This window comes from Chelonoidis abingdonii, chromosome 6, assembly GCF_003597395.2.
Source record: "Chelonoidis abingdonii isolate Lonesome George chromosome 6, CheloAbing_2.0, whole genome shotgun sequence".
NCBI lineage: Eukaryota > Metazoa > Chordata > Testudines > Testudinidae > Chelonoidis > Chelonoidis abingdonii.
In genome coordinates, this window is record NC_133774.1 from 40,899,532 (window position 1) to 40,912,392 (window position 12,861).

The 12,861-nt window shown below is 40.1% G+C and overlaps 1 protein-coding gene across 5 annotated transcripts in view; it reads left to right on the forward strand.

Moving 5' to 3' along the window:
• Window positions 1–12,740, forward strand: part of KIF2A (kinesin family member 2A) — an 87,274-nt gene extending 74,534 nt beyond the window's left edge. For all 5 annotated transcript variants that reach the window (XM_032801171.2, XM_032801174.2, XM_032801173.2 and 2 more), the window contains 4 exons: window positions 1,054–1,204; window positions 3,355–3,456; window positions 7,217–7,352; window positions 10,998–12,740. In XM_032801171.2, coding sequence (XP_032657062.1) covers window positions 1,054–1,204; window positions 3,355–3,456; window positions 7,217–7,352; window positions 10,998–11,083 — 475 coding nt within the window. In that variant the 3' untranslated portion in view covers window positions 11,084–12,740. The remainder of the gene's footprint in view (window positions 1–1,053; window positions 1,205–3,354; window positions 3,457–7,216; window positions 7,353–10,997) is intronic.
• Window positions 12,741–12,861: the final 121 nt, after the last annotated feature.

Here is a 12,861-nt window from a genome sequence, read left to right on the forward strand (position 1 = left end):
AATCATCTTCCCAATTTTTTGTTCATTTTTCTTTCTTAAACATTTGAATATTTCATATTCAGGCTTGCTTTTCCCTTCATACATAAAAATGGTGATGTCACCTTTGTAGATTTAGTGGATTGGTTCTCATAAGTCTGTTTTGAGTAATTCTAAGTCTTTGAATTTTATTACCCGATAAAAATAAAAGGAAATGTAATACCTTCTTATTTTTCATTAGTGTAGTGAATCCTATGTATACATGTGGGGGTTTTGGTTTTTTTTACTCCATATTAGCAAGTTGTTAAGGTTAATGATTACTGAAGGATATTTTGTCTAACCTCTTTGGTTTATTTGCAAATTTGGATTCATTTAGTTCATAAACTTTTTTTAAAGTGGACATCCTTGCTTGAACAGATGATGTCAGCTGCACTCTTGTAAACTGTTTTCATTTTGCTAATGTTCAACTTTTCTAAGAATCTCAGAATTGAAATTGGCTTTAATTAATGATCTGTCCATTCTTTGTGGACACTAGATTGCTAGTGCGAGTAAACAGATTTGTTTTTTAAAGTCAAAAAGTGCTATATCATTTATTAATCAAAAAGATACACACAAAGATAGAGAAATATATTGGTCAGATTTTGGTGTACAATCTGTGAAGCTCCTTACACTAACGATTACAACTATTATTGACTTGTTATACAGTTCTTAAATGTTTATGGTTAGGGTTGTTTTTGCCCTCCTTGTACCCATTTATAACAAAGACAGTCTTGCATTCATCATCTTTAAATCTAAATGGGATGTTTTTCTAACAGATATGTTCTAACTCAACCGCAAGTTATTGGCCTTGGTGAAATGGATGAAATTATGTGTCCTGTGTTTATACAGAAGGGCAGACTAGATGATCACAATGGTGCTTTTTTGGCGTGAAAATCACATTAAATTTGTGAAGTTGACATCACCTTTATTAAATGAATTAAATTGCATCTGAATCCATAAGGTTTTAATTTATTTTTTCTATTTTACGTAGAACATCATTTATTTTAAAATAAAATATATATTTTTTTGTGATTGTAGAGTGAAGGAACTGACGGTTGATCCTAGTGGTGCAGGAGATATCCGTCCAATTATACACCATGCTCCAAATCAAATTGATGATTTAGAGACACAGTGGGGTGTAGGGAGCTCACCTCAGAGAGATGATCTTAAACTTCTTTGTGAACAAAATGTAAGTAGCGTTCATCACTTTAGGTGAGTGTGTGTATATATAATATTGTCTTAGGATTTGATCTACTGTTGAATTCAGAGTAATATATGTTTATAAGGCTACTGGCTACTTGGTTGACTATAGTTAGCCTCTGGACTCTTTCAAATTGTCATATAAAGTTAATGCTGATGCTAAAAATGTGTTTTGGGGGGTTTGCTTTGTTTCAGATTCATTCTGTTTTCCTTGCTGCTAAGGACACTTCAGTAGCACTGCCTGTTTCTTTTAGAAGTTGCTGCTTTTCTCCGGATAGTTTTTCCTAGCATGCCTTAATCCCATATTAGGCAACTGGCAGCATTTTGTAAAGCCCTTTCTTTCCATTATTGCTTCTAGGGCTCTCAGTATTACTACTCCAGATATTTTCCTTTCATGCAAATAGCTGTTTCAAGTGATTTTCTTCCCCGTAAATCTTGCTAGCATGCATTTTTCCATGCTTAATTTTATTTTGCTTTATGCCCATGTTTCTAAATTCACTGCTACAGTTGGGTTTCCCTTAGTGCTGTTGTTGGAGGCTGCCTTAGGATGGGGGTTGACTCCCTCTTCGGGAACAAAAACCCAGATCAGTCTGCCTCATGTCCTTAATTACAGACAGTTTCCTGACCCATCATCTTTTTTGAGCTGCAGAGCATAGAGAACACTTTCGAATGGTTCTGAGAGCTTGTCTATACTTTGAAACTTTCGGACATAACATAGCTATTACAGAATAATTATAATCATTATTACAGTATAAGAAGCCATGTGGATGGTCTTATTCCAGAATAGATTTATTTGGGCATAAGCTTTCTTGGGTAAAAAACCCTACTTCTTCTCTGAAAGCCTATGCCCAAATAAACCTGTTAGTCTTTAAGGTGCCACCGGACTCCTTGTTGTTTTTGTGGATACAGACTAACACGGCTACCCCTCTGATACTTATTCCAGAATGAAAAAAGCAACAGAGAGTCCTGTGGCACCTTGTAGACTAACAGACATATTGGAGCATAAGCTTTCATGGGTGAAGACCCACTTTGTCAGATGCATGTGAGCAAGCTTATGCACCAATACGTCTGTTAGTCCATAAGGTGCCACAGGACTCTTTGTTGCTTTTTACAGATCCATACTAACACGGCTACCCCTCTGATACTTTATTCCAGAATAGGTCTTTTGGTAAACTTCCAGGTGTAGACAAGCCCTAATTTAGCTCCAGATTGATTCCTTTGCTTTTCCCTGCTGGATAGTATTTTGGGCTCCTTTTTAGGAGTCTGCTTTCATAACAAAGGCGCAGTGTGCCACAGCTAGGCCTACTTCGCCTTAGGTAGAGACAAAGAGCTGCAGGCTTCCTGGGCAACTCTCCTGCACCTTGCCAAGCAAATCAGTACTGCATCTTTTGCTCTCCAGAAGTTGCCTCTGCCTGCCTCCTTGGCTTTGAGTCTGTCATTTGCCGTACCAATTATGCTGGAAGGAATGACTTTTTAGGCATTGGGACCTCTGTTAGAAAGCACAGTAGAAGTAGACTAATAGGTAGCCAGGTCCCCTGTCTCTTGAGTGCTGAGTCTGGTCCTGCCTCTTTAATTGCACCACTGAAGTAAAACTCCGTTTGTGGAAATGGTGAGTATGGCTACACAGAGAAGAAAAATTCTTAGGTATGTAATATGAACTTTCTTGAGATCCTGTGTTACTTTTCCTGTCCTCGCTGGTGTTGGCAGCATCTCCCTGTTTAGTATCTGTGGATCTAATTAACATTTCTTTCTCTTCCAGATCACTAGTAGATGTGTAAAAAGAATAGGCTTAATGATTTCTGTGGTTCCCACTCCATGTTTCCTTCTTGATTTTTCTTTCTTTTTTTTTTTTTTGGTTACTCAGTAGAAGAACTGCTTGGAAAACTATAATAAAAAAGATGAAAAATAAATGAAATTTCATTTGTTTTGCCACTTTCCCCCCTCCCTTCACCCAATTTCTGATAATATATAGCCAGGTGCAAGAAGTTGAAAATTGTACGCTCCTGAGTCCCTTTTTCAGCAGTACAGCTTTCTATATATTTCCCTTTGTTATCTTGGGATAGGATGAAACATCTATTTAATTTATTAGTTCTAAAGCAAAATTCATCACAGAATAATAAACTTTATTATTTTTTCAAGGAGGAAGAAGTTTCTCCACAGTTGTTTACTTTCCATGAAGCTGTGTCACAAATGGTAGAAATGGAAGAGCAAGTAGTAGAAGACCACAGGGCTGTCTTCCAGGTAAAATACCGATCACTGTATTGTATTTGTATTAATCAAATAGCTCACATTGGCCAGAGGGAAGTTCAAACTCTTGGGACGTAAAATGTCGTGGTATACTAGTGCAGTCATACCTTCATAGATTTCTAAACACAGTTCTTACGGGCAAGGCCATTGTGGCAAGATAGAGTCAGAATCATATATAATACACCATGTCCCCCAGCCACGAACTCCTTTGTCACGGTGGTAGAGGAGAAGCATACTGATACACTGGGTATCAAAGACAATATAACTTCTGTTGTTTTCTTTTCAGAAGCTGATAGTCTTAAAGAAGTCTCGTTACCATAGAGTAGTTACTGTTCTTTTTTTTTTTTTTTTTTTTTTTAGTATTGAGTTAATTCTTTTGCTTTGGTTCCTTTCTGGTTTTAGTCATGCCTTCCAGTATTAGTGGCTGTGTGTTTCGGGGAGGAAGTTTATTTGGCACTAACCCTACAATCTGAGCTTTAAATTTGGCAATCTAATCAAAAGACCATACGTACAAACCAAGACTGATTATGGACAAAGATGCCCCCATCAGTGTCTACAACTAGCTAATTCAGAGGCTAGTTTCATCACGCAGACCTGCCTCTAGTTGCATGACTAGTTATTTTGTGCGGGAGCTAGGTAGGTTGGTTCTTTCACCACAAGCCACTCTATTTAGAAGAATATCACCAAGCACATGGGGTCCTGATTGTGACTAGGGCTCCTAGGCCCTCCTGTAATACAAATAATGAGTAGTAATAATAAAGTGCCAGCTCTCGAGGCCTCTAGATCAGGTAAAGAAAAGTCTTTAGGCAGGCTAGAAACTTGACTTACTTGCTCCTAAAGAAATGGTCCTGGTTATGCTGAGCAAAATGTTGACCATCTATCTGCTTTTTCTGGGTTGTGGTTTGCCAAGGATTCCCATCTCCAGTTGTTCAGTAGGTAAGATGGGTACTGCATTTTGTGGACAACCTTTAACTATGACAGGATTGATTTGTGTCAGCTACATTGCTTAGTTGTGGAAATTGCACTTTCCACACTTACATTCTTTCCTAGTTTTCGCTGATCCAGACACTTTTCCTATGAACGTATGGTGTTGGGATTTTTTTATGTTCTATATTGGGTATATTTTGTCTTGTGAATGTACATTGTAATAAGCTAACCCTGATTTTCTTCCTACAAAAATCCCCCTAAAAACATTGAGCTTTGTGTTTTATTTAAAGAATGTTGCCAACTTTATGTTGGATAGTGGTCAATGTAGTAATCTTTTGGGGGAAATGAGTATTTAGAAATTCCCTATTAAAATATTCCTTTGCAGATTGTGTCTGATTAGAATAATCCTCATGGCCATTGAAAGACAAAGTATTTTTAAAAAGCTTTAAGGTGATGTACGTATATTTTGTTAAGATTCTTAATAGCGGGTTTTAGAAGAGATATGGAAATGTATTTATTTTGATTTGCCCAAACAAATTAATCAAGCGCCTATTCTGCGCTGTAAAGGCCTTTGACAAATTTATTTGTATCTGCTGTGTTTTTAAAGTAACTTCACCTTGGGCCCAAAACATTAGACTGTAGGAAAATGTTCAGAAGTGTCGCATTTTCAAATGTGATGTAGCGAGCTAGGAGTATAACTCTCATTGAAAGCCACTCGGACTTAGGAGACTAATTGAATGAGTCATTTTTGAAAATGAAACTTAGTCTTCTAAGTCACTTAGCACTTTTGAAAATTGTACCTATTGTCTAGCTCCTTCCTCCCCAAAAGCCTGAGGTAAATGGGTTTTGTGGTGTGCCCTGAAGTTTGAACAGTTTGGGCTACTGAGAATTGGACTAGGGGACAGGGAAAGAATTCATTCCAATGTTGTGGGTCCATCCTCTAGAACCCCGTCAGCAGCTTTCTCTTTTAAACTGAAATGTTTTCATCTGGAGTGCTTCTGCTGATCATAGCTGCAGCAGGATCTCACTGGAAGAGGAGTAGTCTCCAGAATAGACCAGTTTAAGCCAGTGAACTCCATTGTCCCCTGCCATAGGTCAGCTTTGCACTTCCAGAGTGTTTGAAAGCTTCCCTAAAGCTGGCTTAGCCAACTCCTAGAGGTCTTCCTCAATGTAGGGCAGTGGTTCTCAAACTGTGGGTCAAGACCCCAGTTTAATGGGATTGCGAGGGCTGGCTTAGACTTGCTGGGGCCCAGGCTCAGAGCCAAAGCTTGAGCCCCACCACACAGGGCCAACGCTGAAGCCTAAGGGCTTTAGCCCCGGGTGGCAGGACTCCTAAGAATATAAAAGCGGTCATACTGGGTCAGACCAAAGGTCCATCTAGCCCAGTATCCTGTCTTTCAACCGTGGATTCCTTCCAGACGATGTCGTGGTGAGTCGAAATTATGGGATCGTTTCCCTCTTCTCCAGTTGGATATTCTCCTTCACTGAGCCTTTCATCCTCCTCAGCAGCACAGAGGCTGTCCGACTGGGGGTTGGGCCACCCTTCTGTGTTCTGGAAAGTCTCATCTATGTACCTGTCTGTCTCCCTTAGCTCCTCTAGTTCAGCCACTCTGGTCTCCAAAGTCTGTACACGGTCTCTGAGGGCCAGGAGCTCCTTGCAACGAATGCGCACATATACCACCTGCCCATAGGGCAGGTAATCATACATGCTGCATTAGGTGAAATAAACTGGATAGCCCCCACTCTGTTGCTGGACTTTTGCCTGCATTATCTTTTTACTTCTGAAGCTTGTTCCTTGGTTGATGTTTTGTTTTTATTGGGGGGTGGTTTTGGCTTTAAGTTTTAAAGAATGTTAAGTTTATCTAGCACCCCTCCTCCCACACTTCCCCTCTAAACTCCCTCGCAAAACTCCCCTTTCAGCCACTCCTGTTCGCTAGCTCCCCTGGTAACTCAGGTTACAGGCCCCCTGTCTGGAGCCGAAGCTCTTGGACTTCGGCTTTTGGCCTCCCTTCCTGAGGTGTTAGGACTCAGGTTTCAATCTCCCCTCTTATACCTATCTCATAGAATTGGAAGGGACCCCAAAAGGTCATTGAGTCCAGCCCCTTGCCTTCACTAGCAGGACCAAGTACTGATTTTGCCCCAAATCCCTAAGTGGTCCCCTCAGGGATTGAACTCATAACCCTGGGTTTAGCAGGCCAATGCTCAAACCACTGAGCTTTCCCAGAGTTTTTTGAGTCTTGGAGTCGTGTGGTAATTTTCAGTGTCAGAAGGGGTCATGGTACAATGAAGTTTGAGAACCCCTGGTGTAGGGGAATCCTCTTGTGGAATGGAGATGTTGTAGTGGCTCCTATGGCACAGACCCCTCCCATAAAGCTTGCTTGGGGGTGTGTTATGGGGTGTTCAAATGGTCCCTTGGAGTTGTGGGCAGCCAACACATACTTGCATCACCAGTCTAGCTCAGTGCATGGTGTCCTTATATCAGGGCTACAAAGGTGGCATCAAGCAGTGACTCCTTCCCCCCCCCCCCCGCTTGCGGCTATGCTCCAGACTGTAGCAGAGAATTGGGGCCACTGTCTTTGGCCGTTCCTGACACAGACATTGGAATGAAGGAACCATGTATAAAACGTATGAAAACCCTACAGTTTTTTCTACATAGAAAACAAAAATTCAGATACTGAAGTGAATTTGTGTTACAATTCATGAAATTGTTTGTCTAGTAAAAGGGTAAAACTAGCTTTGTGAAAGCAGAAAGACTTTGTGAATTCAGCTATCTGTCTTCAGATTGTCCCTTGGCTAATGCATTCAGCTGTTGTGCATCTCTTGTCAGGAATCTATTCGATGGTTGGAAGATGAAAAAGCTCTTCTAGAGATGACTGAAGAAGTAGATTATGATGTGGATTCTTATGCTACGCAACTTGAAGCAATCCTAGAACAAAAAATTGACATTCTGACTGAACTCCGAGGTAAGGCTGTGTGTTTTTGTCCATTTATGATTAGGGTCTACCAAATTCACAGCTGTGAAAATCACATCACAGACAGTGGAATCTGGTCTCCCCCATGAAACGTGGCCTCCAGTCGCCCAACTCAGAAGGCAGAGCGGAGAGTGAGAGCTGCTGGCTTTGAAGGCAGTGCCACTGTCAGCAGCAGTGGAGAAGTAAGGGTGGTAATACCATGACCCCTTAATAAGCTTGTGACTCCCTGTGATGGGTTGCCCCCCTTTAAGATGCCACCTGATGTGCTGAGATACCACTGAGGCCGCTTGTACTGCCAGCATGGGCCCCCTTTAACCTGTCTTGCTGAGCCAGGCTCTTAAGCCTCCTCTAGCATACACACACAGGCAGGGCCACACACAACTGCAGAAAGACACAGGCGTAGAGCTCTGGAAGACTCAGCTTAAGGGACTTTCCTCAGCACTCAGGTGTCCACCTATCTTGGAGTGCAGACCCAAAGATATATTGTCTTGCACTGTAGAGAAATCCATACAATGTAAGCTGATAAATTCGCCCCCTCCGTGAGGAGGAAGATATGCACAATTGCATTCCCGCCACTCTCCCTGGTTAGAAATGACAGAAACTGGATTTAATATAAAGAAAACAAAACGTATTAACTATAAAAGGCAGATTTAAAGTGGTTAAAGGAGTAGCAAACAGAACAAAGCAGATTACTGAGCAAATAAAACAAATCACGCAAACTAAGCTTGATTCACACAAGAAACATTACAAGAAGTAATTTCTCAACCTAAATGTTGAATTAGGCAGAATGCAGAGTTTCTGTAGCTCAGAGTTCTAGTTATTTATTCTTACAGATTGGACTCACCCCTGCCTTTCCCTTCAGGTTCTTTCAGCAGTCCTTCTTCTTGGGTAGGCCATGGAGGAGAGTCTGCAATGCCTTCCCTCCCAGCCTTAAATAGAATTTACATAAGGCGAGAAGCTTTTCCCAAACTTGACCTCCTCTTCCTGTGAGTGGAAAATTGCTAGAAGTTCAAGGTAGTGTTTAGTACCAGGTGGCAGGACCACCTGACCTAGAAGTGTTAGCTAGTCTCGGGACGCCTCACAGGACGGAGAGAGATTAGTATCTTCAAAATCTTGTTGTTTCTTCCTGATGGCCCATCAAATTTGATAGCCTGTTGTGTGGTGGGTGTCTTCCAAATACATATCCAGCTGTAATTGTTACATAGTCCATATTCCTAACTTTAGATACAGAAATGATACATGCAGACAAAGTGGATAATCACATTCAGTAATTCATAACCTTTCTAATCATATCTTACATGAGCCATCTTGCATAAAGTATATCTGTTACGTCATATCCATATCATAAGCATTTTTCATAAAGAATATGGAGTGTAACGTCACACTCCTTTTTGGGTCAGGTCCCCCAGTTTGAGAAATGCTGTGGAGGAATCATACATTTTTCATTAGTTGGTCATGGCATAAATAGCAAATTTCACGGATGTTACACATCTGTGAGACTTGCTATGTATGCCATGACCAACCTGTGAAAAATGTGTGATTTCTCCTTGATTTAAGTAGACCCCTATTTATGTGTGCATTACTAGCTGTGGGTTTTTATACATCAAAAAGACTGACTAACAATAATGAGCTATAACTGAAATTGTTAATTTTTTCTTCCTGTCCTACAACCTATGTTCAATACAGAGAGCACTATAGCTCCATTACACCGGATCAAGGAAGCAAATAATCTGTCAGTACCAGCATAGGGGAAAAATTCTTCACTTTGCCCCCCTGGATCCTGAAACTATGGAACCTATGCTCAGTCCTCCAGCTTTTTTCTCTTTGTCTATCTCTCTGTCCTAGCCCATTCAAACCAACAATGGAAGGAAACAGTCTAAATGGAATTGCAGGAAAAGGGAAGATAAGCCAGAGAGAAATAAATAGTCTGCCAGTTAACTCCCAACTGCTGCTTTATTTCCCAGCTGCATATCAGAGGCTGGGAGATGGCTTCTCTCACATTGTCACTCTCCTAGGTCTCCCCACCAGAGTTTAGATCTGTATCCAGCTATGAACAGCTCTTGCTTACCAATGTGTTCTCAGCTCAGAAGCCTTCATCTCTGCAGCTTGTTTTCAACCTCTCTTTCAATCACATCAGAATGCAGATTCTTCTCGGTGCCCCAGATTCTCTTCAAACTGTATCTAATCTAGAGCCACTCCTCACGGCATAATTGGTCACTCCAGTGAGAGTAATGGGGGTGAATTTACACCTCTGAGTCATTGGTTTTGGATATATTGGGTTTCTTTGAAACTATGATGTTAGGAAGTTCCTTTAAAAAAAAAAAAATATGAAAAAAGTTTTAGATTTTGCACAATCTGAATATGTCCTGCAGGCCACATGAATGCATTTATTGGATATGTCCCACGAGTTATATATTTACTGCTCCTGCTCTAACACTGTATGTTGGGTTAAGTGTAACTCACACAGATCTAACAAAGGAATGTTATACGTTCATTGTGCCACCTGTGAGCCCATTAGTTAGAGGATTGCTTCCTCTGAAGAAGAGAAGTTGGTACACATTGGCAGTGGCTTTAGTGAAGCAGCAAATTGGGCAACTCCACTCTCTTTCAGAATCATTACAGGCTGCCTTTGAAATAAGGTGCTGCAAGCATAGCAATTTAAAATAAACACTTGCCTCTCTTCATACATCTTGGTACACTTGGTGCCTATGAATTCTTTGTAGGGTGGGGAAAAAGAAATGGAAAAGGAAATTATTGCCAGTAATTGTTGTTACTTCTCCCATTCCTCCCCTTGGAGGGTATTGGTCATGGTGATGAGTACTCCAACTCTTGTTTGTTGCTCAGAGATTTTGGAACTAGTTTCTCTATACTGGCCCCAACTTGACAGTCTTATCTCCTTCTTTCTTGATAGCTGGAGCTGTGTAGCTGTCTATGGATTACTGTGTTGTAGGGTGCGAAGACAGTGACAGAATTACCTTTAGACACCCTTCTCTTCCAGCCCCTTTCTCAGTATTCTTTAATTCTCTGGAGATTTGCAGTGAAAAAAATAAATGTGGAGGAATTCTCCATTTGTTGTATAACTGCAGTCACAAAAGTCTATTTCTGTGTTACAGGAAAATAGTGGATTCTGGAAAGCATTGTTTTCATTTAGATGTTTAAATCAGTCATGTCAGTATAAAGAATCATCTCCGATCCAATTCTAGAGATTTTAAAGATAGCACGGGAAGTTGCATTAATATGTAGAAACATGTTAGAGGCTTAATCCTGCACTGCTCAGTTGCAGATTTTGTGCATCTAGCTGATAAGGACGACTACAGGGAGTGCCTGGGAAGCATACTCTGCATTGAATGCGCTACTGTGAAGTTTCCTAGAAACAGGGGTAAGGCCTGTGAGGGGAACAGGTTGCTAAGAAACTTGTTTATATAGGGAGTACTACTCTTGAGTTTATGTATTCAAACATGTCCATTATCTTACCTGGCTCCTTGTTGTCTGTAGCCTCTGCTCACATGTCTGTAGGAATGCAACAACCTTGTGCTCTTTGCTGGTGAAATACTTGCAGCCTCAAGACTTACCTACAAAACACCCACTGAACGCAAGCACAGTGGCATTTCTTTCTTTCTTCTTTTCTTTTTTAAGATAAAGTGAAATCTTTCCGGGCAGCTCTACAAGAGGAGGAACAGGCCAGTAAACAGATCAATCCGAAGAGACCACGTGCCCTTTGAAATGGGCCTCTGCTGCTAATGGATCCCCCGAATCCTTACTGCTGTAACATACAGTTGTTATAAGACGGTGGCTGTAAGAACTCAACTACTTGAAAGCGTAAAAACTTTTGAAGTGTCTGTGGAAATGTCCAGTTTCTCCTTCACCTGAATGACATTTTCAGTTTTGTGTGAAACACTTCCTCATTGCTTCTAGACCAGACAGCACAGCACAACCATGCAAGGTTCAGAGCTGTGAAGCACTTTGTTTAAAACTTTTCATTTATTCAAATTGTGAATTTTATGTTTTGGAAATCTTTGCCATTTTTTTTTAATAATGAAGTAAAACTGTGGACTTGAAAAACTTCACTATTTCCTTTTAACTATGTTCAATTTTGTTACGAAGACCAGCTGTGCAGTTTTAAATTGTGTTTGCGTGCATGCACACCTCATCAGTGATTGTACATAACTTCTCTTCTAGAGACAGCTGTGCTAACCTATTCCCATTCTGTGCCTTGATGAAGGCTACTTGACCCTAAATGTCCTTTCTGAAGCACAGCCTTAATAAATGACATTCCTTATTTGTCAATGTAAATTACTTTTATTGTGTGTACATCTTTAATGTGTGTGAGCCCCCCCCCCTTTTTTTTTGTTGGTAACTAGTTCATTTCATAGGATGTACAACAGCTGGACATTCCATCCTTGTAGAAATCTGGAATCATGATTTATTTGAATACCATAAAAAATGGTTATAAAATGCTAACATTTTCTTTGTAAAGAACAATATAAATTAGTTGATGTATAATAAAAGGTAACATTTAAGTATGGAGGAGAGTTGTATGTTAAAATAATACAGATATACAGTATATGTAAGTGTGATAAATGCTGTCTAGAATAAAGGTGCAATCTGATCTCTACGTATGGGTAGGAGGACTAAAAGTTCAGGGATCCAGTGACTAGCATAAACAAAATTCCTTTTCACAGACTATTTAAAAATTTGGCTTCTGATGCATGACAACTTACATGTTTGTTAACTGTAGTTTGAAGATAGTTTGTCTGGAGTAATACTGTTGCTTTAAAGAAAGTAGCTAATGCAAATTTTTCCCTTTGTACAGTGCCAGCAGCTGAAAAGTGGGGTGAATCTGTATCATTTTGGATTTGCACAATAGGCTGCACAAACTCTACATAATGCGATATAAATCCCACAGGTACCTGAAGTCTCACAAATAGCACCATGTGTATCCGGCACTTTTTAGGTGGTGGCACTTGAGTTATTTCTGCCAGTCAGTGTCCGAAAGAAAGAAAGAGAAAAAACACAACAAACCCCTTTTATGTAAGAGCTTTTTGTCAAACAATTGTAGCCCTCTCTGAGTTCTCCCTGTTTCCAAGACAGATTCTAAGAGTTAATATCAGCAGACCCTAGGAATGGTTTTAAACTTGGTTTTTGGAACACAAGCCCATTTATGCTGGGACTGAAGGGAACTAAAGGGAAGGCAATGAAAAGAGAGCTAAATGAGCCAGAGATTTTCAGCATTTAATGTTTGTAACTCCCATAGGAAGGTAGGCTATGGGATACCCTTGTTGCATCATGGTAAAAAGCTCCTATCTGTAAACATGCAAGCTGAAAAAGCAATGTAGATTTTACACAATGTGTTTAATAAATTAAACAATGAAACATCAATTAGAGATGAGAATTTACTTCTATGAAACTTGTATTTACTTTGGGAAGGAGTTTACCTTGTGATCACATCTACTGAAATTAGATGTATGATTTTTTTTAAAAAATCATACTTAAAAGGCAC